The following is a 26,663-nucleotide window of genomic DNA, read 5'->3' as shown; positions in this document are numbered from 1 at the left end:
TTTTCTACAATTTTTACTCTTGCATGTTAGATTGTGAAATGTGTAAATGATAATTTAATATTATGAGGAGAACACACACACTTATTTCCATTTTCTGAACAAAATCAGCAGAAAATTGCCCTGTTTTCTCCCACAAAATCCAACTTATCATGAGGTTTTCCTGTTAATTATCAAATTATCTATTATTATTATTATTGTTGTTGTTATTATTATTATTATTATAATAATAATGATGATAATAATAAAATCAATAATAATAATAATTATAATAATCATGAAACCAACCAAATAGATTTGATTTCATCATTGTTGCATATTTTTTTTAACAAACTTTATGCTGAAAACCTCAACCGGAAGCTCTCCTCTGTTGTTCTATCTCGCTTAATAAAAGTCCACCGCACCCACTGACTGCTGGAGGCTACCTGAGAAGCTGGAGCATCCCTGTATTGTTCCCCACCGCCCCAGCCTCAGTGAGCAGAGCCACAGCCTCATGTTGACAGTGTGAGCAGACATGGGATTGAGGCGGGGAGAGATCCGTTATCCATCTCTGAGTTAGCTGAGAGGAGGCTCTTATTTCTCACTAAAGCATACATCCAAACACCATGGCCAAGCAGTACGATGTGCTCTTCCGACTCCTGCTTCTCGGAGATTCTGGGGTCGGAAAAACATGTTTGCTCTGCAGATTCACGGACAACGAGTTTCACCCATCTCACATCTCCACCATCGGTAAGACGCTGCTGTATACAACCAATTTCTTCAATTTTACTCATCAGAATTGTATAACAACGAGCATTTCCTTTCAATTGCATGGTCTTCCTTTGATGTCATTTGCTTATCACCTAATCTTTGTGACCACTTAAATGTCAACATAAACTCCTCGATTAAACCTGAAGAGGGTATCACACAGGCTTATCCCTGATTTATGAGGAGAGGTGTGTTTTTGTCAGCTAAGAAACAGTTGACTGTTAAATCAGGGTGATAAAATTGGTTGGGGAAGCCCTGAGGGGAAGATCCAACACTTGGCAGCCATGAAGATGAGTTTACCAACTGTCAGCACTTGGCACCGATGGGCAAAGCTAGTGCCATACAAAATCAGAGCCCAGAACACTTTTCAAACCTGGAAATAGGTTTTACTTGGCATCAGACACCTTTGTTACTCAGCAAACTGGAAACTTAAGGGTCTGTCAGGTGGATCCAGAACCTCAACTATATCCTTTCCAAGTATCATAAGTTAGAAGAGCATGATTGTGGCGGCCCAAGAAAGGCACTGACTTATACTGTGGTAATGAGAAGTTTGTGTTAGAAGTCTCAGAGATCAATACTATTTTGTGCCTTTTTTATTTGGAAATATCATGTATACTTCTATTACAAACATTTAAAGAGAGGGTATTCTGCGTTTCCTAATCCAAACATTGATGGAAAGTACTTTCTGAAATGATGAGATCATTGCATAAGTATCTAACAAAGTTATGATACGAAAAAGGTGGATCTCTAACGCCAGGGTCTACCCATAGGTCTGACCCCCAACAAGCCTTCTGAAGGCTTGCCAACCAGGTGGAAGGGGGTTCTTGGAGCCAGGAGCCTTAAAGAGACAGCAGCTTAAATTAAGTGTTTGAGACAGAGGCTGACATAAGCCATTTTTAAAACACCAATGTGATGGGAAATATCATTTATTTTGATCTCTAAATCATGTACCACTGAGGCTCCAGAGGATGAATGAAAACTTAAAATAGAGCATTCTCCCCCCTCTTTAAAGCTCCTTTGAGAAACTTTTACTAGAGATCACCTTTGGCTCCGCTCCTAATTACAGTTAGAGGTGCCTCAGTGTCCCTGAGTCCATTTTAACAAAAGAAAAAGGTTTGATATTGAGAAAGATATTTGATAAAATTCTTACATTCTGAGTTGAAGGAGTTAAAGTTGGTTTTAAAGCAAAGAAACACAAGCTTCCTGAATTGTTGTTGACTGAAAACAGCAATTTAAAGATGCAATGCAGTGTTATTTGAAGCTGTTTCTGAGCTTTTGAAGACCAGATAATTAAGCAGGTAATGAGAACATTTTGTACACAAAAAAAAATTAACAGTTTCCTTCTCACGCTCATATCTGACTTTGCGTCTTCTATCATTCTGGAAATATAGGCCATCTCTCCGAGTTCCTCCGTAGTTAGGATTCATATTTCCCAGCACCACAGGAGAGCCTCTGTGCTTCACTTTGAAATTGGGTAAATGAGGACATACAGCCAGCAGAGCTCTTTTTTTCACATGCTGCAGTGCTTTCTCTTTTTCCGTGGTATCTCTGCTCATTTCTTTTGTGTTTGTGTGCGTTGTTAAAAGACATGTTTCCTCACTGTAAACTTCCATCTTTGAGGTAGCTCCTCTGACATTTTTTGCAGTAATTGGCTGTAATGCAGGGAAAAACACACAGACAAATGTGTGTGAGTTTGGCATCGAAACGAGGACAGAATCCTCCTGGTTGTTATAGATAGCAGGATGTTTGGGAAGAAAGGACAGAGGTAATCATCAAACAGGTGATCAGGGTTTGTAGATAGATGGGGTATGAAAAGATCACATGGAGAACACAGCGATTTATTGACTTCTGGTGTGTTTGCTTGGATGCCTGTTTTATAAAATGAGCTGCTGTCAGCTTTGATAGTTGCTCTTTGAACTCCAGCAAACACAGCATGAAGCTCAGTTTTGACTTTTAGGCTCAGACTGTAAAAGTTTAAAGAAGAGGTATTCTGCTTACCCATATTTTAAACATGAGTTTAGAGTAACAATGCTGGGTATTGACAGAAAGTATGTGCAGATTTTCTTACTTCTGTATCTTCATATGTTGTCAAAATCCCTGAATCTGTCTTTAAAGTGATTAAAGCAGTGCATGCGTAGAGTGGATCAAGATCTTAATGAGATCTCCACGTAAGGATCCTCTTGCTGCTTCATGACATTTGAGCTGCGGGCCTCAAACACCAAGGGGTTGGGGTGTTCCTTAAAGCAAATGCTAGATGTTGAAATGCTGCCTACCTAAACCATACCAGTCCTATTTACAACCTCAGAACCCCTTATAACATCTGTAGCTGTGTGGTTTCCATGGTGACGAAGAGCAGGGTCACTGTTGTGAACCTTAAACTAAACCGTATGTGACATCATCAGCTGTGTGTCAGTATGACATCGTCACTTCTGTGGTTTCCATGGCAATGGATCATTTCCATTCATTTCAATGGGCCAAAAAAAGGTGAAAATGCTGAATATTTTTAAAAGTAACAAAATTTATAAATGTAAAATTGACACATTATTCTCCTGAACATACTGAGCATTTTAAAATTTGAATGATGAAAATTGCTGATAAATAGTTGGAGTAGCGAGCCAAGAAAACGCACAGAAAGTTTTTAATTAAGTCAAATTTCTAAAGTTCATAATAAGTGTTTTCTAAAACACCAAGGTGTGAGGAAATATAATTAATTTTTGGAGCTGTATATCATGTAAAGCTGCTTACAGGGGCACCAGAGGCACAACATAAAGCCTAACAAGAAGCACAATACCCCATCTTTAATCAACAGTCTTTTTCCTCCTACTCCTTTTCTTTTTCTGTCTCCTCTTTATTTTTCACAATGGAACAGTGGATCAAACAATAAAGAATAAATCATTAGCCTTACATGAACTGATTTTTCAAAGTTAAAGAGCACTTTTTGAATTGAAAAGCTGATGACAAGAAGAGAAATCAAGTTATTGGTGTTTGAGTCACGAAATACTTGTTACAGTAACTGATGACGAGTCTACTCTCCTCCCCCTCCTCACCTGCTTCTATCGTGATATATGTTCAGAGGTGTTCTATTTTGAGCCATGCATCTACAGCTTTCTTCAGGAAACTCAGCCCTCCTGTGGATTCATGTTTACATATGTATAACAAGCATCTGTGCTGCCCCTTGAAGGACCTGAAGTGTGCTTTTGCTGCCATGTTTCTAGTACTCATAACCATCAGTATATGAGACAAACAGGCTCTTCTGTTGATGCAGATACTTGTACATTGGACTGCTTCTATAAGCCGTAGCTGGAGGCGTGTCATGATCCTGCAATAACTCAGACTCCTCTTCTACAGACAGAGAGATCAAGAGTGACCAACGTCAGAGCTCCCCTGTGGAGGATCAATAAATAATTTCCCAACCTTCAAGCTGACAGAGGGATATAAATTCTCTCCATGCCCCCCTCATGGGTGGCTCTATAATTCATCAGTTAGTTACACACTGGAAGCTCCACTTTTGAGGTTAATTACCAAAAACTTAATCTTTTGAAGTTTGATTTCAGAGATCACTTTGAATGAAAAAGTTTTACAGTAGATGGAAGTTTTATTTATCTTCATATTTTTCTTAAAGAGGGGGGATTGTGCTTATTTTTAAAGATTCTCCCAGTCCATCTTGTTCCCCCTGTTGTAGCTTCACATGATTTGTAGCTTGAAAGAATCCCCATTTTTCTTCCACTGGTGTTTTATAAAAAACCTTATTTCAGCCTCTGTCTGAAACACATTCCCCCTTTTTCTGATTTGCCAGTGCTCTGGAGGCCTATTGGCAGACCTTGGTGTTTGAGGTCCCTTCAATGCGTCATGATATAATGAACTGTTTTGAGCAGTTAACAGACAGTTTCAAATGAAAAATCTTCAAAGACAAACCAGCCATCACTTCAATTCAAACATTTTGAAAACTTTTGCCCATTTGGATCCCTTTTGATAAGCTTCCTCACGGCGATTTAGATTTTTTTTTCAACATTATGATGCAACACAATCCCCATCACATTTCAAAAGTCTTTACAGGCGCCATAAGATGCTGCAGATAAATATGTCAACCTTGTGCTTTTCTGCAAACTCTGTTTCAGCAGAGAGATCAGAGATCTAAAGATAGAGAAGGACAACCTTGGTTTGTATTCACACTATCAAAGAAAATCACTCTTAAAAGAAAACAGGCTGAAACCAAAGAACAAGACGTGCATTCAAATCTGAGCTGAGGGTTCTGCTTTTGATTTGATCAACCCAGGATTTCTGACAATGGATGCTGAACTCAGAAATCTGTGACATGATTATTATTATCCCCTGCTGTAAAGTCAACAAAGGATGTGACCTAACTCCCTCTATACTGTCAAATAAAAATCCAACACACACTTTATAATCCCTCTATAAAATCAGTCAGACTGGTCTAAAGTCAGAGGAGCAGCTTTTACCTGAAGCTCTAACTTGCGCGCTCACTCAGGCAGGTCGCTGGTTTTATTTTACAGGTCACTTCGTTCCTCATAAGGTTTTTATCTGTGCCGACAGTTCACATTTCTCAGGCAGAGAGCAGCTGTTGAGATGATTTAGTAATGCCATTCAGTCACACAGCAGAGTTTAATCTTCTTCAGCGTTACCTCTGCAGCCTCGTCACAGTACTCCTTAGAGCTCCCAGCTGACACCACGCCTGTCAGGTGTACGAGCAGGTCCCGTCCTATATCATCGTTCAATAAGCAGCCGTCCTCCTGCTGGTGTTACGGTCACGGCCTGGTCAAACACGCCGCCCTCTGCTGCTGGATGGGATCATTAGTCTAAAGAGGCGCTGTGGGTCGCAGCAGCTGCAGATGTTATCGTCTCTTGAAAGAGGTTATCCGTGGTGCGTCGCAACCTTGACTCCTACAAAAAAATGTTTCCTGAGATCTCTGATCTGAGGAGGTTTTATCAGGGTTCCTCTTCAGTTTAGTCTTTTAAAGAGGCTGAAAAGTGGCACCACCAATTTGGATGTCTCTCCTTCCTCTCTCTTTCTCTCTCCTCCTCTGACACTAAAGCTCAGCTCATCTCTACATGAGGCCTACATGTCTGAGAAAAACAGTCTGTGCTCCGTGAACTGTGACATATTAATAAAGATTCATAGCTACTTAAAGTGAGTAGTGTTACAATTTTCCTCCAAGTCTGTCACTTTAATCTTGGAATCTATGAGGATAATCTCTGAAAACAGACTCTAGTGGCCGTTCCAAGAACTGCAGTTATTGACACTTTTACCATCATTTTACTTTCACCTGGTAATCTGTTGTATGGGAGCCCATCTGCCAGTTTCTGGAAGAAGTTTTGGCCTTGGTTAAAAAAAAATGAAATCTCAAATTCTATGTCATATTTATGATATAGTAAATCTAATAATAGAGTTTTTAAAAATTCATAATATAAGATAGAACATCTTGTTATTAGATAAAAGGCCAAAATTGTTTGAGATGGTCAAAATCATTACGTGGAATAGTAGGTCATGATGTGACATAAAAATCATTATCATGAGATTTATGACATTAAAAAAATCGAAACTATGAGACCAAAGGTTGTAAATATGAGAAAGATGGTCAACATTGTGAAATTCAAAGCCATAATTATGATGTAACTCATTTTATGGGCTAAAAGTCTTAATATAGGTATTGAAATTAGAATTATGAGGCATACAGTCAATATTATGTGGTTAAAGTGATCTCATAATTATGAGACAATAATACAAAATTTAGTCAAAATAATGAGAATAAAGTTGACAATAACAATATAAGATCAAATGACACTCTGTAAGATAAAAGGCCAAAATTATGATAAAAAATAAACAAAAAGAACAGTACCACACATTTAAAATATTAAAGGCCAGGCGTCTTTTTTCCTATGAACCTCACAGAAATGGGGAGGTCTCCATTTGATGGTTCATATTGGATTTAAAGTGGCTCAAACAGCTGGAGACGTCTGCTTCCTGTCCTCTGCTTTTAAACTAACTACAGATGACAGAACCTCTCCCCAGTGAGACGGAGCGTCCACCCGTCCATCCATTAGAGCGCCTGTCACTGTTACCTCGGGCACACTGACACGTGTCACCTCCTAATCCGTCTTGCATAGTCGAACACAGTCATCCTGGTAATTAGTCCAGTCGATTGTAGGTGTGTACCCATTAGTTTTTACATGCCTTTCACACTGCTGATTGTTAACGCTGTCGTGTTAAATTAACTGCTGTCCCTGCTCACACGTTGAGCTTGTCTTTATTGTTGCAGTGTTCTCCCAGGAAGAAAGAAGGTCTGTAAGAAGGTTTTTTCTTTCTCTGCAGGTCCAGCAGGAACAAACGGACATAATTTAGTGTAATGACGGAACATGTTATTGCATAACACCCCACACAGTAGCACACAGGACACCTGATTCAGCGTGAGTGACTATGTAATAAGAGTGACTCCTGCTTGTAGCGATGGAAACACCAACAGCAGTTTGAATATTGACTCTCCAACAAAGAGACATTTTTTTAAACCTTGACGACAGCCTTGACCTTCTGGGTCATTTGTTCTTTGCAGTGAGCTTTCACAATGCTGTTTTATAAATTGAGACCATTACAGGAGCAATGAGATGAGTTTAATCCAGTTTTTGTTTAAAGCTGAGAAATCATGAAAGGTCAAAGCCACTTGTCTCGCTCTTTTTTTTTTAATTAAACCCTAAATGTAAAAATTTTGTGCATGTTTCCTTGATTCTCAAGAGTGAAGCATCAGCTGAGTGAACAGCATTAAATAGCTTAACTTGCTGCAAGCATGAAAGCAGTATTAAAATAAAGAAAAAAGGGATACCTATGTGGTTTAGATTCAGCAATATATACAATTTCTTAAATGAAAGCACAGGGTCATAGTTAAAAGCAGAAACTTGGTGGAAAGTTTCATTAAGATCCGTTCCTTACTTTTTGAGTTATGTTGTTCACAGACAAACAAATGGACAAACTCCCCAAAACATAAGTTCCTTGGCGGAGGTAATAACCTCAGATGAAATCTTGGTGGCAGATAAAAATGAATGTTTCTAGCTTCAAAAAGATGTCTGCCGCTCAAATTGTATCAAATTTAACAACTTCTACTAACCAAAATACACATTAGGTTTATATCTAAAAACAGCAGTAAAGTCTACACAGTCCACCGTCAAGGATTGTATCAGTTTGGATTTTTTGAGCCAGCTGATTTGCTCTTCATTTAAGCTAGTTGACTGGGCTAACTGGCCTAACCCTTTTTCAAATGTGAGTAATGACTCAGTAAAGGAGATGGCAGCTTATTGGTGTGGGCATCAGAGTTCAAAACCTACATTTTGTATATTTGCAAGCAAGAGAAAAAGACCCCACAAGACATTACACCCCTAGACTGTGATGCGTGACATCACCCACTTCTTTCAGATACAGAGTTTTGAGGTCCATCGTCGGCAGAAGCCATAATGTAAATACTGAACTCAACCATGGTTTTGTTGACTCGTGATGAGGTAAAGAGATTGGTCTTAAGTCTCTTTGCAGACAGCAACAGGGTGCCGGCTTGTCTGTCATGCCAATATATGGGCAAAATTTGTAAGTTAAAACATTAAAATAAGCCATTAAGTTAAAAAAAATGTGCTGATGGAGAAATGAGCTATTAACCCTAAAACTATTTTTTTTAAGCAGGCTGTTAACAGGTTTATTTTTGCCAATATTTACATAAGATCAGCTGATTTTAATGGGTGTATATGTGGTTTATGGCGATTCTATAGCCGACCTCTAATGGGTGCATGAAGAACTGCAGTTTTTAATCCTAACACACGGGCTTTAACTGTTTACTATAAATCAGAATCCAATATTTCAGGGTATAAAAACCAGCTATGGATCCTCAAAATGTAGATGATGTACTTGTTATTTTTAACTTCCTGTTAAAGTGTCAGATAAAAGTTTTACAGGTGTAGTGATTCATGTAAAAGTTTCCTCACATGCTCGACCTCTCAGCGCAGACACTTACTGTAGAGCATCCATTAGTCTGTATCTGCACTACATATTCAAATCTCAGCTGTGTGCCAGGATGGCTTCAATCTGGAGTTTAATGCAGTGCCGATACAGCCAGACAATGACGCAGGGAGTCGGCTTTTATTTCATTATCTCCTCTCTTCTGTCTCAGAGCCTCGGGCATGGCAGGCTGATTGTTATGCTGACCTTTCACTTAGCGTCGGTCTGAACACTGCGAACGCTGCCTCACAACTCAAATGAGGCCTCATGCTGTCGAGTCGTTGAGCTCCAGCCTCTGTGGGGTCTTCACTTGACTCTTTCTAAGTCGACATAAAAAACAATCTTTCTGTGCAGCTGCGGTTCGTCCGTCAGCTCTTTTTTCTTTCTCGTCTCTTGGAATACAAAGCTTGCAGAAATGTGAGTGATAAAAACCACATACGGCACTTTTCCTCGTTCTGGGAATTGATCGGGCTCTGGAGCTCTGATGCCGGCTGTGACACATGACTGCTGAGTGTCAGGTTAATTGGGATGAACTGTTAATAGATTTCTGAGGGATTAGTGTGGTTTGCAGAAGCCTGTGGGTTCATTTTTTATTGACATCACTGCATTAGACTGAGGAGGCGGTTATGGAGGAAAAAGATAAAAGGAAGTCAGCAGAGGCAGATTTAATGACTTGACTGATTACAGTGTTTTGAAAAAAAAAAAAATTTCAGACATTTTAAGTGTTCATCTCATCAGGATGTAAATCATGTTAACTCCTAATGTTAGTGGTTCAGATGGCTGCAGCTGAGCACAAAGAGGTCTCATCCCTGTCACTGACAGATTAAAGAAGGCCCAGAGGACAGACAACATTAATGGTCCCTTGAACAAACAGAGCAGCCTTTTTACAGCAATTAGCCAGCACAGGTCTTTATTTGAAGTGCTATCACAGGGTTAATAGTACACACAATCAGTGTTGTTGTCATGCATGAACAATCTAAACCTGGCATGTTCTGGAGGGACTCATTTCCTCAACTTCCAACAGACGAAGTAACAGAAACTAAAATCTAATCATTTATGTCATTTTTAAAAAAATCCACTAAAATGTCTTATTTTATGGAAATGGATGTGAAAAGACAAAAATGACACCTGAATCACTGAAAAAAATCTGATTGATTGTTGATTGTTGCTTGCTGATCTCCTGAAAACACAGCATGATGCTCAACTTTGGTCAGAGTGCAACTGTTGGTCGATTACCAGGTTGGTTGCATTGAGATTAAAGCCCTGTTTACACAACAACGTTTTATCTGAAAACACTAAAACGCAGAGAAAAAATCTGCGTTTACACGGAAATGCAGGGGGACTGAAGACACTGTAGTAAGCATTGCATGCCTGCAGGTGGTGCTATAACTGTCTTTTGGGAGATCTCCACCGAATTAGAGTTGAGCCGGTCATCTGGTGTATTTGGGAATACCAAGTTTAAAAGTGGAGCAACAGGTGCAAATTTTGTACAAAGACAGTCAGCAGATTCAGCAGATTGAGCCGCACAAGAACAGTAGTAAGTTCGCAACGATCGTAACAATGGTGAGATAGGGTGTTCAAAAGTTTGCTTTTTAGGTCAGATGAAACGCCGTTTCCGTGTAAACGCGAGGCTGAAACGCAACAAAACCAATGCGTTTCACCCTGAAAACTATTGTCGTGTTAACGGCCCCTAAAAACCTCTTTTTCAAGGGAGACCTGGCCAAGATGCAAAAAGAAGCAGCAAAAACAAGAAGTTACAGACAGTAAACACAAAAATAGACAAAGCACAGTCAATAAAACACAAGATAATGGATGGAAATTATGTTCCAGGAAACTGTTCAAACAACCAAGCTAAAACACTGGCATCTTATATAACCAGTCCCCATGTAGATGTAAGTGACACATTTTTTCTTTAGCTAAAATCAGTTGCTGACAGCACTAAATTAAAAACATTTGGGAAGTCTGGAGCTGCCTCCAAGATCTGTATGTTGTAACTTGCTTTTTGTTGGAGAGTGTCTTTAATGTGTAAGCATTTGAGGAGAATGCTGACATTTAAAGAGGGGGTATCATGCTTACCCATACTTTAACATGGACATAAAGTAACAATGCTGGATGTGACTTGATATTTGCAGATTTTTAAACCTCTGCATATTCAGATGTAAAAATCCTTGAATCTGTCAGACCTTTCTCAAAATTAGCACAACATCTTCATGAGATCTTCACCAGACTTTATGAAATTATGAATAAGTGTCTCCTAACTGGTTCGTGACATCTTGGAGGCCTCAAACACCAAGTTTTGCCCATAGTGCGGCCTCTGACAAGGTGCAAGAGGGCGGGCCAGTCAGAGAGAAGGGGGTTTGTGGAGTGGGGAGCCTTAAAGAGACAGCATCTAACAGGGAGCATTTCTGCTGGTGGCTAAAACAAGCGCTTTCTGAAACACCAGTGAGAGAAAAAAGGGGAGTTTTTGAGTGTCAATGTAAAGCTACTACAAAGGCACCAGAGACAGAATAAAGACTAGAAAAAAAGCACAGTACCCCCTCTTTAATTATTATTTTTGCCTTGTTATAATTGTCAGTCTGAAGAAGCCTTGAAACTAAATGCAGGTCATGATGTAGGTAGATGAAGTTTACCATCATGGCCACTTTCTGCCATGAGAAGCCATATTTTAGAAGTAGAAACCACAACATAGATGTTGTTTTTCTTACGAACACATCAGAGCATGCATCCTCCACCAGCATCCTCTCTTCAAGTCTCTCAGTATCTGATCCTGCCCTTTAAAGTCAGCACAGGCTTAGTCTGGATGAAAAACAGAAATTGGCCCTGTGTGTCGTTTCCTCTCTCGCACCCCGTCGTCTGAAATAGATCAGAGATCAGTGAAGCGTGAGCGACCACCTCCCCGTCCTCGCTCAGCATCTCTCCTCGGCTGCTCCTCTGTGGTGCGATGCAGCACAAAGCTAATGTTTCTTACCCTCTTTCTCTCCGTTTAATCGATGAACCCTGCTCTTCACAGGCTGATCAGAAGAGATGATGTGGCTCTCTGGTGTGTTAATACCCATTGTGATGTTTCAGGGCTGCTGCAGACACTGGAGGACCTCCATCTGCAAAGATACAAGGGTTAATGGATTTCAGACACTTAAAGGGTTAAAGGTGCAAAGAACATCCAGAGCGTTTAGCCTGGGCAGGTTTGGAGGGATACCAGACACATGTGAAGCTCTTCTGACTAAAATATCCTCTTTTTTTCTGTCTCACAGGAGTCGACTTCAAAATGAAGACGCTGCTAATAGATGGTATCAAAGTCAGGATACAGATATGGTGAGGAAAACCACAGGGCACAATATAAACAGTGTGGTGACAGATATTACAGAACAGCAGATTTTCCATAGAGAAACTGCAAAAAATGAAATCCAATCAAGTATTTATGTCTTGATTCAAGATAATGAAAGACAAAAATGACTGGATTGTTTGTGTTAAGTAAAAAAATCTGCAATTTTGATTTCTCTTCAGGAGTTTTGTTTAAATTTCCAGCCTCTGCCGTGGCTTTGTTGATTCATTCATGCTTGCGTTGTTTTTCCAGGGATACTGCAGGCCAGGAGAGATACCAGACCATCACCAAGCAGTACTACAGACGAGCACAGGTATGTGATCTACACTCAACGTCACTTATTCTGCTCCAGAAACAACAAAAACTCAAACTTGGCACCACTTTACTGGAAAGTTTCAGGAGGAAAGGGTGTTCAAATGTCTCTGAAAGAGTGCTACAGTTAATTTTAACTAGATGGATCCTGGACTTTTTTAAAGGATTCTTTGTCATTGTGAGATAGGGCCGTTTTCACCATATGTGTATATAACTCCACAATTAAAGGTCAGATTGCTTGTAAAACAATACAAGACAAGGTCACTATAATTTCTGACAAATCTAAAATTACCATCCAGATCCTGGCAATATTCTAGATACTAAGATCTGGAACATGAAATATGTACTGGGTCATCATAATTTTCAGGTAACAAATTATTGTACAAACCTGCAACTAACACCAAATTGTAGCAGACAGTCTGTTGAAAGGGAGTATAACATTAAAGTAAGACTTAAGTGTGCATGACAATCACAATTTGCTTGGCGGTGATGTGCGCTCTCTGAGTGCTTTTCAAGTTGTCCTATTATGGTATATGTTTATGCTTCACTTTTTGGACTTTTCTACACCTTATCATAATTCTAGTGTCAAGACAGTCTTTTAAAAGTAACATGCCAACTTGAAGAATTCATGTTTGTCTGCTTTGTTTTAGTCCTACATAATTTAAAGAACTTCAGTTAAACGCAAGGTGCCAGTGCACAGTTCATGTGAAGTTTTGTGTACCGTTACTGAATGCACTTATTTATGCACCATATTTGATTCACTATAAGATGGAAGCTTGGAATTGCATTGAAAGGGACCACTGGCAATCATTTCCCCAAATTTGGTCATGCCTGATTTAGAGCTGTTAAGCTGTTTTCAGGGTTAAAATGTCCCTCTGCTTACCCCAATGTGTCTTTACATGATTTAAAGCTTATTAAAAAAAAAAAAGCTAAAAAATAAATAAATGAAATATTTTTGAAAACTGTTTTTTCAGCCTCTGCCTGAAAGGCTTCATTTTAACTAGTGTCTCTTAAAGGCTTCCTGCTCCTCCCTTTTGATTGGCCAGCTGCCTGTAGACCTTGGTGCTTGTGGTGCGCCCAGTTTTGAGATTTTGAATTAATGACAACTGCAAGACTCATGAAGATCTCTTGTGAATCTTGGGAAGATCTTGTAAATATGTCCTGAAGATCTCTCGATCTTGTGAAGATACCTTGTGAGATGGGGTATTGAGATATCTCATGAAGATATCTCAGTCTTGTGGACATATATCTTGTGAAGATCTCTCGTAGAGATCTCTTAAACTCATGGGGATAACTTGCAAAGATCTCTCCGTCTCATGAAGAAGTCTCGTAAATTGGGAAATGAGTTGTAAAAAAATCTTTATCTTGCGAAGATATCCCTATCTTGTAGAGATATCTCATGAAGATCTCTTGAAAATACCCTGTGACGATATCTCATAAAGATTTCTCTGTTTCATTAAGATATCTTGATATCTCAATCTTGTGCAGATGTGTCAGTCCTGTGTAGATATCTTAGCCTTGCGAAGATATCTCTTGAAGATATCTTGATCTTGTAGCAATATCTTAATCTGACAAAAATATCTCAATCTTTTAAAGATATCTTGATCTGGTGGGGATCCTATGAAGATCTTGTGAATGTTTTCCAGAACAGTCAGATTTAGAGATTTCTATAACATATGAATATAAAGCAGTTTGAAAATCTTTTCTTGTTTAGTTTCAACATCTTGCTTTGTGACTTCATATCCATGTTTACAGTTTGGGAAAGAAGAATTTAACACTGTTAAATTCACACTTGTGGTGTTTCAAGCGCTTTCTCATGCCCATGTTTCTTTCCCGCTGTGGGAGCAGCTTTACAAGCTTTACAAGACCACACACCACCATGACAGTGTTTTGTGCTGCATGAATTTCCCTCTGATTCAGGCTAAGGAGGTTAAACTGACTCAAATTGAATTGTCTGTTTACCAGAAACTGGCAGTGGAATTGTGGGAAAGTGTCCTGTTTCTGTAACAATTCAGTCAATCCCTCATGCAGCTCGTAGCTTACAATGTGACGTGAACTGTTGATGACAAAGACCAGCTGCTTTCTTTCCTGGGATCACGTCCACATGTCTGAATGTATTGATTTTAAAATTCTGCTCAAGTCATCTTTTTTGTCTCCAAAGTGCTTCAGACTCTCATCTTCTCTTTATGTTTTCCATCTTTGCTGTGCTTCAGGGAATCTTCCTGGTGTATGATATCACGAGTGAGCGATCCTTCCAGCACATCATGAAATGGGCCAGTGACGTGGACGAGGTGAGTTACACAAACAAGGGATTTAAGGTCAATAGACTTTAGGTTGTGTGTTTGTATTTTCTCTCTCTTGACCGTTTCATTCTTTCCTATCTGAGTCATTTTTATTATCAACTCTGCGTCCTCACAGAGCGGTCTCCGGTGCTTCCTCCTGTCATTTCCCTCATGGTTTCACTCTATTAATGTTCTCATTACAGAATAATTTCCTCCATGGGCCTGTCCATATATACACTCTATTGATCTTGGCACGCTTCCACTGTCAGTTTAATCTGGGTCTCATTTGCTGAGCGCAGTTGTTCCTGTGTTTTCTCCCCCCTGCCTCCTCTTGACATTTGAAATCTCTCTCTATTTGATTTTGTTTATATTTCCTTATCTACTGTTTTCCTCTTACATTAATATGATGAATCACAGTACGCCCCGGAGAAGGTGCAAAAGATCCTTGTAGGGAACAAGTCAGACGAGGTGGACAAGCGGCAGGTGGCAACAGAGCAGGGGGTCAAGGTGGGTCAGACTCTTGTACTGTTTTCACTATTTCACCTGAAGGATTGCATTTGGTTTTGGGATAAAATAATGTTTTGAAAAGGAGATTGTAAAACTGTTGTGTCATGATCAAGTTACACAGAAGCTGTCACTCATTTTCATTTTCATCTTAAAAACTCAACTTTTAGTCCTTCAAAAGCTTTTACTTTTATACTTTGTTGCTTTAAAAGTACAACTTTTGGCGCTGGTATGACCTAACGCTTTAGGTCATGCAACCAGTGAGGCAAACCCTTGAGCAGGCAGCCCAAGTTTGAATTCAACCAGTGGGTTCAAACCCTGCTAAATATTTCAAAGTTATGACAAGTCACTTTTTTTCTTCCTAAATGGTTTGATAAGGCTGATATTTTGGGATTTTTTCCCATTTTAAGAGATGACTTCAATTTACTCTTCCTCGCTTAGATATACAATATATATGTGTTTATACAGTGGATAGAGTAGGAAAAAGGGCAAGAGTGGAGAGTGACATGCAGGAAAGAGGCCGCAGACTGAATTCAAACCGGGGCCACCTGCTCAAGGGCGAACCTCATGGAGCGTGACTTAGACCACTAAGCCATATGCACTCCAGGTGGGCGTGCCTTGTTGATTCATGTGTCTTTGTTTACATTTTATACCAAGGAAGACATGGCACTTTTTTGTTCTAAAGTTTGCTTTATTTCAATTGTATAGAAAATAGGCCTTGAATAAGTACATTTTAGATAAAGCCCATTTAATTAAACACTTTGGTAACAAACTTTAACATGGCACTCCTTTCTCAACCATTCTATATATTGAAACATAAAAAGTAAAAGAACTGGCTGCATATTAGGTGGAAATAAAACATGAATGGATGGAAAGGAAAGCAACAAATGCTTTTAGAAGATTGATGTGATTCATCATTTTACCGGTGTGCTTTTTCACTTCCACCTGAGTAACACAAAATAACACCTTCCCACTTTCGTTCTGCTTACACTGGTTTGAACTTGGCCTAGTTCGCTAGAAACCGTACTGGTATAAAAGCTCTCTATTGGAGGCTGCAGTAGTTACTAGTTCCAACTCAAGATGCAGGAGTAAGGTTGGTGTAAAGACAAAAATGTCCAAGAGAATATTTTTCTGCTTGCAGATATCTCTTTAAAGACATTAATAAAAGCTGGATCGGTGTCAGATTAATGCAAACAGTTCCAGGATGGATTACAGAGCCTTTTTCTCTCCCTGCACAGGCTGTTTTCTGTGTACAGCTAAGCCCTCTGAAACGCTTTGACTCTAAAAACTGCATCTAAAACTGGCATGAACGGTCTAATCTTAGAGCTTACGTTAATATCCCTCCTTGTTTGGATTCTGAGATTTAAACCAGAGTGTAGTTTAGGTTGGGTGTTTTTAGTCCTTACACACTAACTCTCCTCTGACTAATACTTCATTTTTTCTCACATTTTCCTAAAAACCTGTGCGACTTCACCCGACAGCCATCAGACCACACCGCTCCTGTGTGAGAGGAAATAACCGTCTGTTTTTTCCTCTTCTGGGGAAATTAAATGTGTTTTCTTATCTCTCATGCAGCTGGCCAAGGCTTACGGGATGGACTTCTTCGAGACAAGTGCCTTCACCAACCACAATATCACAGAGGTGAGGCAGCAATTATAATGCAGAGAGTAATAATAACAAAAGGAATAACAGGAGGAAATGAGTTGAGTAATAACAATGTGTCCTTTCTTTCTCGTATGTTTTCATCCTCCAGACTTTCACACGGCTGTCAGAACAGGTGCTGGCCGCCAACAAAAAGGACCTGGATCTCCTCCGGATGTCTATTAATGATGAGATTAATCTGGCTGCTCTGGAGGAGGAGGAAGGACTCTGTGATGGCGCAGCAGGTGACCAAGGCAAAGGCTGCTGGTGTTAGAGAAGCAACACGCTCATTATCACTGGACTCTTTGCACACTTTGGAAGAAGTTTTGTTGTTGGCCGAGTTTAAGAGGGACATTCAGCTGAGGCTGGGCTCCTCTGTTGATCATGTTACACCGTACAGAGTCAATAAAAGATGGTTTAAGCAGTTTTGAGGACACATAAGCAACAAAGAGTGACGCCTGTGGTGAATTTACCAACAGGGTGTGCTGTTGTTATCTCAGAGGGAAAGTTTCATCATTTTTAAGCATCGATACCTGCTCAGTTAAGTGTCTTTGTGAAACCAGAAGTGATCCATATCTGTTCCAAACTCAGATGTTGACATGCAGTTGAAAAATGTAGACTTTCTCATGTTTTTCTTACAGACTTTGTACTGTTTCCTGATGTAGAATAACGACTCCGAAATGTTAAACACCGATTTCACAGTTTTGAAGACCATTTATGAGGGTATTAGTGTTTCTCCTTTGAATGCAGTATGAGGACTTGACCACCAGAGGGTGCTGTGTGCATTGCAAAAGCAGCATGTGCAGTGCTCAGTTTGAAGTTGAGCTGGATCAGTGTTATTTCCTCTGTTTGCACCTGCAGTTGCAACCTTTAAGTATTCTCAATATATGCAGCTTTTTCTTTTCGTTTTTTTCATGCAAATATTCTCCAGAGTGTAACTTTCCATGCAAAACCACGCATACATCGAGAGATGATGTCTGAGGGTGGAACTGAAGGTCAGTTTTCCTGTAGCAGAGCTGAAGACATGTATGATTTTGTAGTCTTTGTTGATAACAGAAGAATATCCTATAGTTCAGATGGTTTGATATCTGTCCACTACATTGTACTGACAAGGTTTTCAAAGCATTGTAGTTTTAAGTGTTTCCATATGAAAGCAGGACAAAATGCCACCAATGTGTTTTTAAAATGACCATAAATTTCTGGTCATTCTGTCCTTTTCCTCCCTGTTTTGTACAAAGCCTGACAGAGATGCTGTTCTGCATGCAATCCTCCCTTTTCTTTCTTTTATCCCAACTTCAGTGAAGTTAAAAATCCATCATGAAGCATTTGACCAGAGTTGCCTGTTGATCTTTGAACAGAATGAAAATTATCAGAAGAGCTTTTTTCAGCAGCTCAGTGACTGAATCACAAGAAAACAACGATTCATCTTCACAGTGTGTGAGAAGAAAGAACATTTCATTAACTGGACCCAGCTCTAGATACGCATCGTTTCCGTGCTGTTCTCTTTCTTTTATCTTCTCGACTTTGTCAACCTGTGTTTGTGGAAATATACTTCATGCAATGTAAAATGCAACCTGTTATTCTTGGAGAAAAAGATGTCAACATGTTTATGAGTAAAGACTTGCAGATATATGAGTCAGCGTGAGTGAGTGAGTCTTCTTGATTTGGGTTGTTCATACGCTGTATGCTGACACACACTGTATGAGAGTTAGGAGGACTGGATGTCCTTGGATCACAGGAGGACATGATCTGCATGACAACGACAACACTGCAGACTGTGCAAATGCACACCATGTACACTATGTACACATTGATACCCAATTTAAAAAGCTACTCACTCAGACAGAGTATGACAGCACATTATGTGCCTTTGGTGTGTCAATATTATCCTCTAAAGAGTATACTATAGGTGTCCTGTGGGAGTGCAAGGTAAAGAAGTCGGCACACTGAAGTTGTTTTTGAACCAGAAGGTACAGGAACTATCAGACTCAGGTAGATAATGCAATTTATGCTAGTGAGTACTGTGGCTGGAAAGTGTTAGATGATATGCAAAAGGAAAAAGTACCACAAGGTGAGAAACCAACGCAGCTATATTTATCAAAGCTGAGGTTAAGAAAGGAACCAATGTTTTATTTACCTTCACAACTTTTCTGTGTCTTTTGGGGTAAATATTCGTTAGTAAACTGACTAGCACTAAAGACAAAGCCATCGCTTGTTGCTCCACCATCTAAAGCATGGTGACAGCAGAAATGGACTAGTATTTCAGCTGAAAAAATTAACCTGTTGAATGACGACTTTTGGTGGGATGCATTCTTCTCTAACAGCTTAAGATCATTAAAAATGTCTTTTATGAGGAGATATTGGCATGTGTATGTAAACTAAACTACGATACATTCCCCAGGAATACTTCTGCGTTTGAACAGCTGTTGTATACTGGATATCCACTGACACGTGCAGTTGAAGGTCTCCAAATTACAGGGTCACTCTTTAAACTGGAACACTGGGAGCTGACATCACCCCTCCACCTGGAGTTAAATGAAGATAGGATCAAAACAAATTTTCTTTGTTCAAGACAACTTTTTACTAGGTACAATGCTCTGAGATAATGTACTTATCAGTACAGCTACAAGCTGCTACGGTTTGAAAAGTGACATCAAGCAGACATTGAAGCAGCCGGCTATATATAGCAACTGTCCTGCCAGTCATCTACCAAGCAGAGCTAACGTAACCTCACTCTTTATTTTATTGATAGACTCGCAAGTTTGAACAGACCACTGCAGAATAACTGCTGACTGTGGGTTGAAATGGACATTATCACAAACAGCTTAGCCCCTGTATTATAGAGTGATACAGCCCGAGCTAAAGGCTACTTAGCCTTTAGCTCGGGCTGTATTACTTTCCTGTTTAGCTTTCTTCTGCTCGTCTGTCGTTTTTCTGTCTGACCGTTAGGCTTCAGTGTCCACCATTACTACAAAATGAATCATAGAAATTGTTTTCAGCAGAGAAAAACACAGATCTCTGTGTTGTATCTCTTCTCACTACTAAACTTCGTCAGCCGGCATTGTGTTGCCATAGAGACCTGGACGTGCCGTAAATCATTCTGGTCCTGGTCGACCTGAACTGGATGCTAAAAAGTAGCAATTTATAATAACCTGTAACCAGCAATATTGGCGCTGATATTCTCATTTTAAAGTGTGGATTATGAGGCAGGCATATATCTAGAAGGGAGCCTTTTTTAAGATCACTTCCAAACTCCTCACAGCTCCTTTGAAGCATGGGTTACTGCCAAAACAAGTGTCTGTATACACTCATATGCGATGTTTTATTTAGCTGCATCCCAATGCTTATCAAGCAGGAACTGCATTGTTGATCCATGTATAAATCCTTGTGTCTCAATATTCTAACCCAAAGCTTTAAGACAGGGGCTTTACAGTATCATCTATGTCATACCTAATCAGACCACTAGATGACAGATTCAGCTCATTATCTTCTCAGTCTTCCTCAGCCTCCTAACACTGCTGAGGTGCAGAGCATTTGAAATGTGTCACGTGAAAAAGATGAGTCATTCTCAGTGTTCACAACAATAAACTTTCCATTAAACCATGAAAACATCCTTCAGATGTGCTCTCATCAGAATAACTTAAATCTTAAATAACCTGTTTTATTCTAGTAGACACTTCTGTCTGACAGAGTCAGTGATTTACAGCGAGTAAAGAATAATAATGAGAGATTTGTCATTAGTCTTCAGTGGTGGGATTTTCTCAGTGAGAATTGCAGCATATAAAAAAAGCTGCAAAGCTTTTGTTCATCGCCTCCTCGGAGTCGTTAATATGGTGAACTCATTAAAGCTCTCAGAGTGAAATTAGCAAAGTGATGAATATGCATGTTGATGTGTCGTCTGCTTGACAGATATGACAAGTCAGTATCTCTCACAGGGCTGAGTGACACACACACGCACACACGCGCACACACACACACACACATACACACACACACACATACACACACACACACATGCACACACACACACATGAAAAAAAATAACAAGACAGCGAGCACATGGACACATAGTACCCCTCCCACACACACACACAGAGTTTTTTTTCACACAAGGGCTGCATTGAGCAAAAACCCTCATTATCAACATCTTCATCATCATTTTCTGCAACGTAATCCCACTCCACTCAGCTTCAGGTCCTGCAGCTGTCTGACATTCAGCCATATGGTGCGCCTGTGTACGTTTGTATGTTTATCAGCATTTCTGAGCTTAAACAACTGAGAGTTGGGAGTTTTTGTGATTTATATCTATGTGTGGGAATGTGGGAAAGAAGCAGGATGTGAAGCCAGCTCTCTGATAAGAACAGGTAATGAATACAAAAAGGGGAGTTCTTTCATGCTCACACAGGACACAGACCTGGATTCCCTTGACCTTTCAACCTGACAGTACAAGCTGTGGTTTGTACTGTACTTTGTCAACATGGTGGTCCACTGCTGTCCTCGGATAAGGTCTTCATCAAAAGAATGAAAAACATTCCTTTGGTTTTTCATTACTCTTAGAAGGACCCACGTTATTCACATCTGATGCACTAAAAGTTTTTCTGAATGACTTTTGCGCAGGTCACCTTGGCTTGGACGTTCAGACTGGTAGAGATTTTTCATGCAACTCTCATTTCCTCTTTTCTTTCAGTAAAACATTAACTTACAGAAATTTCTCAACACAATTTTAAGCTCTGTGCACAATTCTAAAGATGCACAGATATGGCACTACCACTTTAGCTGGAATAGACATTTTTGCTAACAAGTATAACACTATCATGTCTGCTAGCATACATAACACCCTGGCTAGAATAACACCATCCATCCATTATCTTTATCGCTTTTCGTATTGAGGGTTGTGGGGGGGCTGGAGCCCCTGGAGCCTATCCTAGCTCTCTGGGATCAAGGTGGGTACATCCTGAACACATCATCAGCCTATCACAGGGTTAACACATTGAGACAAACAACCACTCTACAGTTTTACAGTTTCATTTGGCAGATTCTTTTGTTCAATGCGACGTACAACATAAGCAACACCTTTTTAAGATAGTGTAGAATAATCTAGCCAACAAACCACAATTAATTTCAGCAACAATATACTTCAACATTCAACAACATTCAGTAATAGTGCTGAAAAATCAATAAGAGCTGAGTTTTAGACCTTCTGACTAATTCTACCCCTGAGGACAAAGAGGAGAAAGGTCAGATTAAATGCTAACGTTTTCCCTGAATAGATTTGTTTTCAAATATCTCTTAAAGTAGAAAGAGACCCAGTGGATCGTATAGAGTTAGGTAATTCATTCCACCATCTAGGCACAACAGAGGTGAAGAGTCTGGCTAGAGATTTAGAGCCGCGCTGGGCTGGGAGCACCAGGCGTCCTGCACAAGCAGAGCCTAGTGGGCGAGAAGGAGTGTGGGCCTGGATGAAAGACCCCAGGTAGGCAGGAGCTGTTCTTGTTAGTGTTTTTTAATCCAGAAGAAGAGCTACTGGAAGTCAGAAGCCATTCATACACACATACTCAGGGACAATATGCAAACTCCACACAGAAAGGCTCCTGCCCAGCTTGGGACCGAACCAACCTGAATACAAAAGAATAGAATACAACAGAATAGAATACAACAGAATAGAATAGAATAGAATAGAATACAACAGAATAGAATAGAATAGAATAGAATAGAATAGAATAGAATAGAATAGAATAGAATGTATTTTATTAATCTCCAAGGACAACCGTCAAACTCGAAGTCGTAGTCTGAAGACGGTAGACAAGCTGACTTTATGTTAACACTGGCTATGGATGAAAAATTACAGCCAAAATGAGCGATTTTGCAGAGATTATGTCCCGGGCTGATGCTCCCTTGCCGTTGCCCCCGCTAAGTGCGGCTAAAATCGGTTGGATCTAAATAACTTCTGAAGGTCCAGGTGTCAAAAAAACGGAGTTGCCCTTTAAGAGCTGGGTGACTAGATCAGTGCAGGTGAAGCAAAAGTGCAGGTAAAGAAGAGTAAACATCCCTCCAAAGGTCAGAGCTGGATTTTTTTACCCCTCATTCGCCATTTCTTTCTCTCTCTGCTGTTTCCAAATTTCCTCTGTAGTCCTTGAATATTATTTTTCCAGGTATTAAAAGAATATAAAACTTGATACACAAGTCACTCACAAGCAGTAACTTGACATCCAAGCATAGCACCAACAGCTCCACCTTGTGGCTGAAGTGAACTCTGTATTGTAATGGTCCTCAGAGACTACATCCAGCAAAGTTTTACAGATAAAGATGCTGAAAGTCTGCCGAAGGTAATAACTTTAAAAATTGCACCAGCTGCAGCACGGTGAGCAGTCTATTTTTCTTCCATGAGTAAGCCTATTCTCATTAGTTTCAATGATTATATTAGAAACGCTGATTTGCACAGTCTGAAAGATCAGGAGAAATCAAGCCCGAGTCTGAGGATGTTGACACAGCTGATTCATAATCCTGATTTATCTATCTTTATCTAAGTTGTCTGACATTTTGAAAATAATTACAGGCTATTATCTCCGAATCAAGGAATGGTTTTGTTGTGATGATGAATAATCCTGCTATGTCAAAAAAAAAGAAGAAAAAAGAAAAAGATATCAGCACAATTATGTTTTCACAGCCACGTCTGCCCATGAGATGACGACTTCATGCTCAGCCACCAGAGGCCTTTTTACACACACCCACTCCTAATCCTGAAATACCTGCCTGGCAGCTTTAATTAACTGCTGGAGCACCCTGCCAAGCCAGACCCCCGCCCCCCTTCGCCACCCGCCCCTTGCTCCTCACTTCCCAGTGCCTTCATTCCAAAGGAGCTGTAGCTTCATGGTCACAGCGAGCCAGGAAATCAGCGGAGAAAATAGACTCTAAATCACACATTCAGACGTAGCAGTGTAGGAGGCAGGATTCTTGTACAGCCAGATCTTCACATTGAATCATTTTGTTCTACATCTTCACAGACCACCTGTGGTTTCACTGTGCTTTTTAAAGCTACCTCTGTTCTTCAGAAACACCCCCATCCATGCTCTAAACTTTCCAAACCGAGTGGAGAAAAGGGGGGAAAGTTTGCTCCTGGCCTCCAAGAACAAAACTCTTATCTTCAAGTATTTTTGCCAAATTTCTGCTCATTTTATGACATGATAACTTGATGATGATAATAAAAATAATGCAAAAACTGTTCTGACAGCTTGCATCTGCCAAAAAAAAAAAAAAAAAAAATCACAGGGGCTTGGAAATGAGTTCATGTTACTTTCAGCGTCAATCAAGGGCTCAATTTACTCCCTGTGGTTTAACCGCTGCAGCCCATAATTAGCTTGTGCTTATTCACGTGGATTAAAAAAACAATTAACGGTTTTCTTCTTTCCAGGATCCATTTGTTATTCCAGCAAAACGCTCCTTTGTTTCTAAACTTCAAAACATCAGAGAGGCTTCTTGGGAACACTTGATTCCAGATTCTTTTCCAAAGAAAAAGGGGTTGAAACCAGCATGGATGGATTTTTTTGTGTTTTTTTTTTTTAGAGTGAGGGTTATATGATTAAAGAAAATCAAGCAACAGATGATTTCTAATGGAAAATTCTTAGAGCAAAGTAACTCCCGATGGGTAAAGTGGAAGATGTAGGTTGAAGCAAAATAATTAGTCAGTCCTGCAGTTGCTTTAAAAATCTAAAATCAAAATCAAAACACGTAAACACCAGGGCTCATATGTACATTCAGTCATTACAGAAATGGCCCATTTGGCCGTAGCATTAGCTGCATGTACAACTAGTTTAACCTGGCTCATGCATATTGCTTATCCATTTTTTTTCCCCATGAGTAAAAATGGTCCATTTTCCTCACTAATGGTTAGACATGCATACAGGCACAGGGCAGGAATTTAAGTAAACTGAAATGACAAAAGAGTAAACAAACACAGAAGACAAGACCATAAACTGTGCCTCTGTTTGGAAAAACTAAGGATCTTAATATTTTCTAAACTGACAATAAAGCATAAATTCAGCCTCCTCACAGTTTGTGCTTTTCGAGAGAAATTAGCTTTCAGATGAGAGGTATTTTTTGAACCAGGCTGTAAACATGTTTATTTCTGCTGTGAAAAGCATCTTTTTTTTTTTTTTTTTGGCTCGGTGTGCTTTTGGTTCCAAGACTGAAGAAAAATGTGCAACTTTACACAACTGATGAGACATGACAAAGTGTTGCTGGATGGTTTTTAGATTATTGTAAACACACTTTTTAAACTTTTTAAAACTAACTCCACTGAGGTGTTGCTTGCTTGATTTTGCTATAAAAATCAAACAAAAATACACACATACACAAAAGAAAAAAAAAACATTGGGTGCACGGGATATTCTCCCGAAACTTCAGCAATACCATAAAATCACTGGAAGTGAATATTGTGTTGTTGATGTTTTAACAGCAAGCAGCAACCTCTGGTTTAAAAGCTATGAAGCCAACACAGAAGTGCAAAAGCATGCAGTTCCTCGAGTGTCCACTTGAGGCAGGCTGCAGAAACATCTGAAACCATGTACACACCTCTTCAAAAATAACTGAAAACACAAACAATTACAGCCTGTTCTCAAAACATTTTGGGTCTGAAAAGAAAAACATTTTTCTCTATTGGCACCAAGCAGCAAACTCCTCTCTAAAAAGAAGCTAGAGTCTTAAAATTGGCTGTTTCTTGAGAGTCTACATGAGGATGGCTCTCAAAGTCACACACACACCCGGGATAAAAAAAACATCTCTCATTTGAATCCCTAATTTCACGGTCAGCACAAACTATACGGGGGTGAATATTTTTTCTAACCCGGCAGTTTAGAAGAAATTAAGATTGCGAATTCGCCCAATCAGAGGCACAGCTCAGCTCATGTAACTGACGTGTGCCTTGTAGCTGTTGGTGTAGACTGCCCACATCCAATATGGTTGCGCCAGCCAATAAGCTTAAAAAAAATCCACTTCAGAAAGGAGGTGGAAGAGAGGGATACTACGTCCATTTATTGTTCAGACTATGATCGGCATGCACTATATGTGTGCACAAACTTTGCTGTTCTTAGCCATCAGGGAAGAGGCTAAAGTCTTGCGTCTAAGCCTCATTCTAACTCAAGCTAAGCTAGGTTGGGTTTACAATTTTACTATGGCACCTGCCAATTTTAAAACAGCTCATCTAAAACAAATGGGTGACATCCTGGACACTACGCCCATATAGTCTCTGTTTGACTGTTGTTCCTGCTGCCCCCTGGTGGCCAAAAAAGTAGTAATCATTGAACAGCAGAAATGACTGTTTCATACTTTTAAAACTCACAATACCCAGTTTCTGTCTTAAACCCCACCAAACTAACTTCCTGCCAGCCTATCGAAAGCAGCCATGTTTGCAAAACTTAAGTGAGCTCTTGTCAGATTGTGGTGAACTTTTCTTGATCACTTGCCGAGGGAGACACAGTGGTTGTCTGTAGCACTCTGAGATGTTTTTGTTTGTGATTCACTGCATCAGCAACTTGTCTCAGAGCAGCCTTTAATCCTGCCTCCCTCCTCTAAATCACGTCAGAGACAATGAGCACTCCTGCATTTGGATGCATGGGTACGTAGGTAGAGGGACGATTTAGTACAAGTCCTTTCTACATGTGCCTTCGTCGCAGCGGGGGGTAAACATGCACTAATTGCAGGGGGTACATGAGTAATGTCATGACTTTCACAGCTTAAGAGGGTGGAGCGTAATTTCTCTTTTTCAAATTTCTAATTTTTCATCTTCTGCCCCCAAATCCCATCAGAGTGTGTCTCAATCCTGTACCGTGATTGGCTGCTCTCTGCTCACATCTCCCTGCATGTGAAG

General features: G+C 39.9%; 1 protein-coding gene across 1 annotated transcript; it reads left to right on the top strand.

Moving 5' to 3' along the window:
• Positions 1–382: 382 nt before the first annotated feature.
• Positions 383–17,223, top strand: rab15 (RAB15, member RAS oncogene family). The gene is made up of 7 exons (XM_074684572.1): positions 383–726; positions 11,989–12,049; positions 12,312–12,372; positions 14,585–14,662; positions 15,071–15,160; positions 16,733–16,798; positions 16,911–17,223. Exons 1-7 carry the CDS (start codon positions 603–605, stop codon positions 17,070–17,072), a joined length of 642 nt encoding a protein of 213 aa, XP_074540673.1. The 5' UTR covers positions 383–602; the 3' UTR covers positions 17,073–17,223.
• The last annotated feature ends 9,440 nt before the right edge of the window (positions 17,224–26,663 follow it).

The sequence above is a fragment of the Halichoeres trimaculatus genome, unplaced genomic scaffold, assembly GCF_033239565.1.
Source record: "Halichoeres trimaculatus isolate MK-OKI-2021-1 unplaced genomic scaffold, fHalTri1.1 fHalTri1_scaffold_13, whole genome shotgun sequence".
Lineage (NCBI taxonomy): Eukaryota > Metazoa > Chordata > Actinopteri > Labriformes > Labridae > Halichoeres > Halichoeres trimaculatus.
Note: the sequence above shows the minus strand (reverse complement) of the source record. Positions and strands in the feature narration are given on the sequence as shown.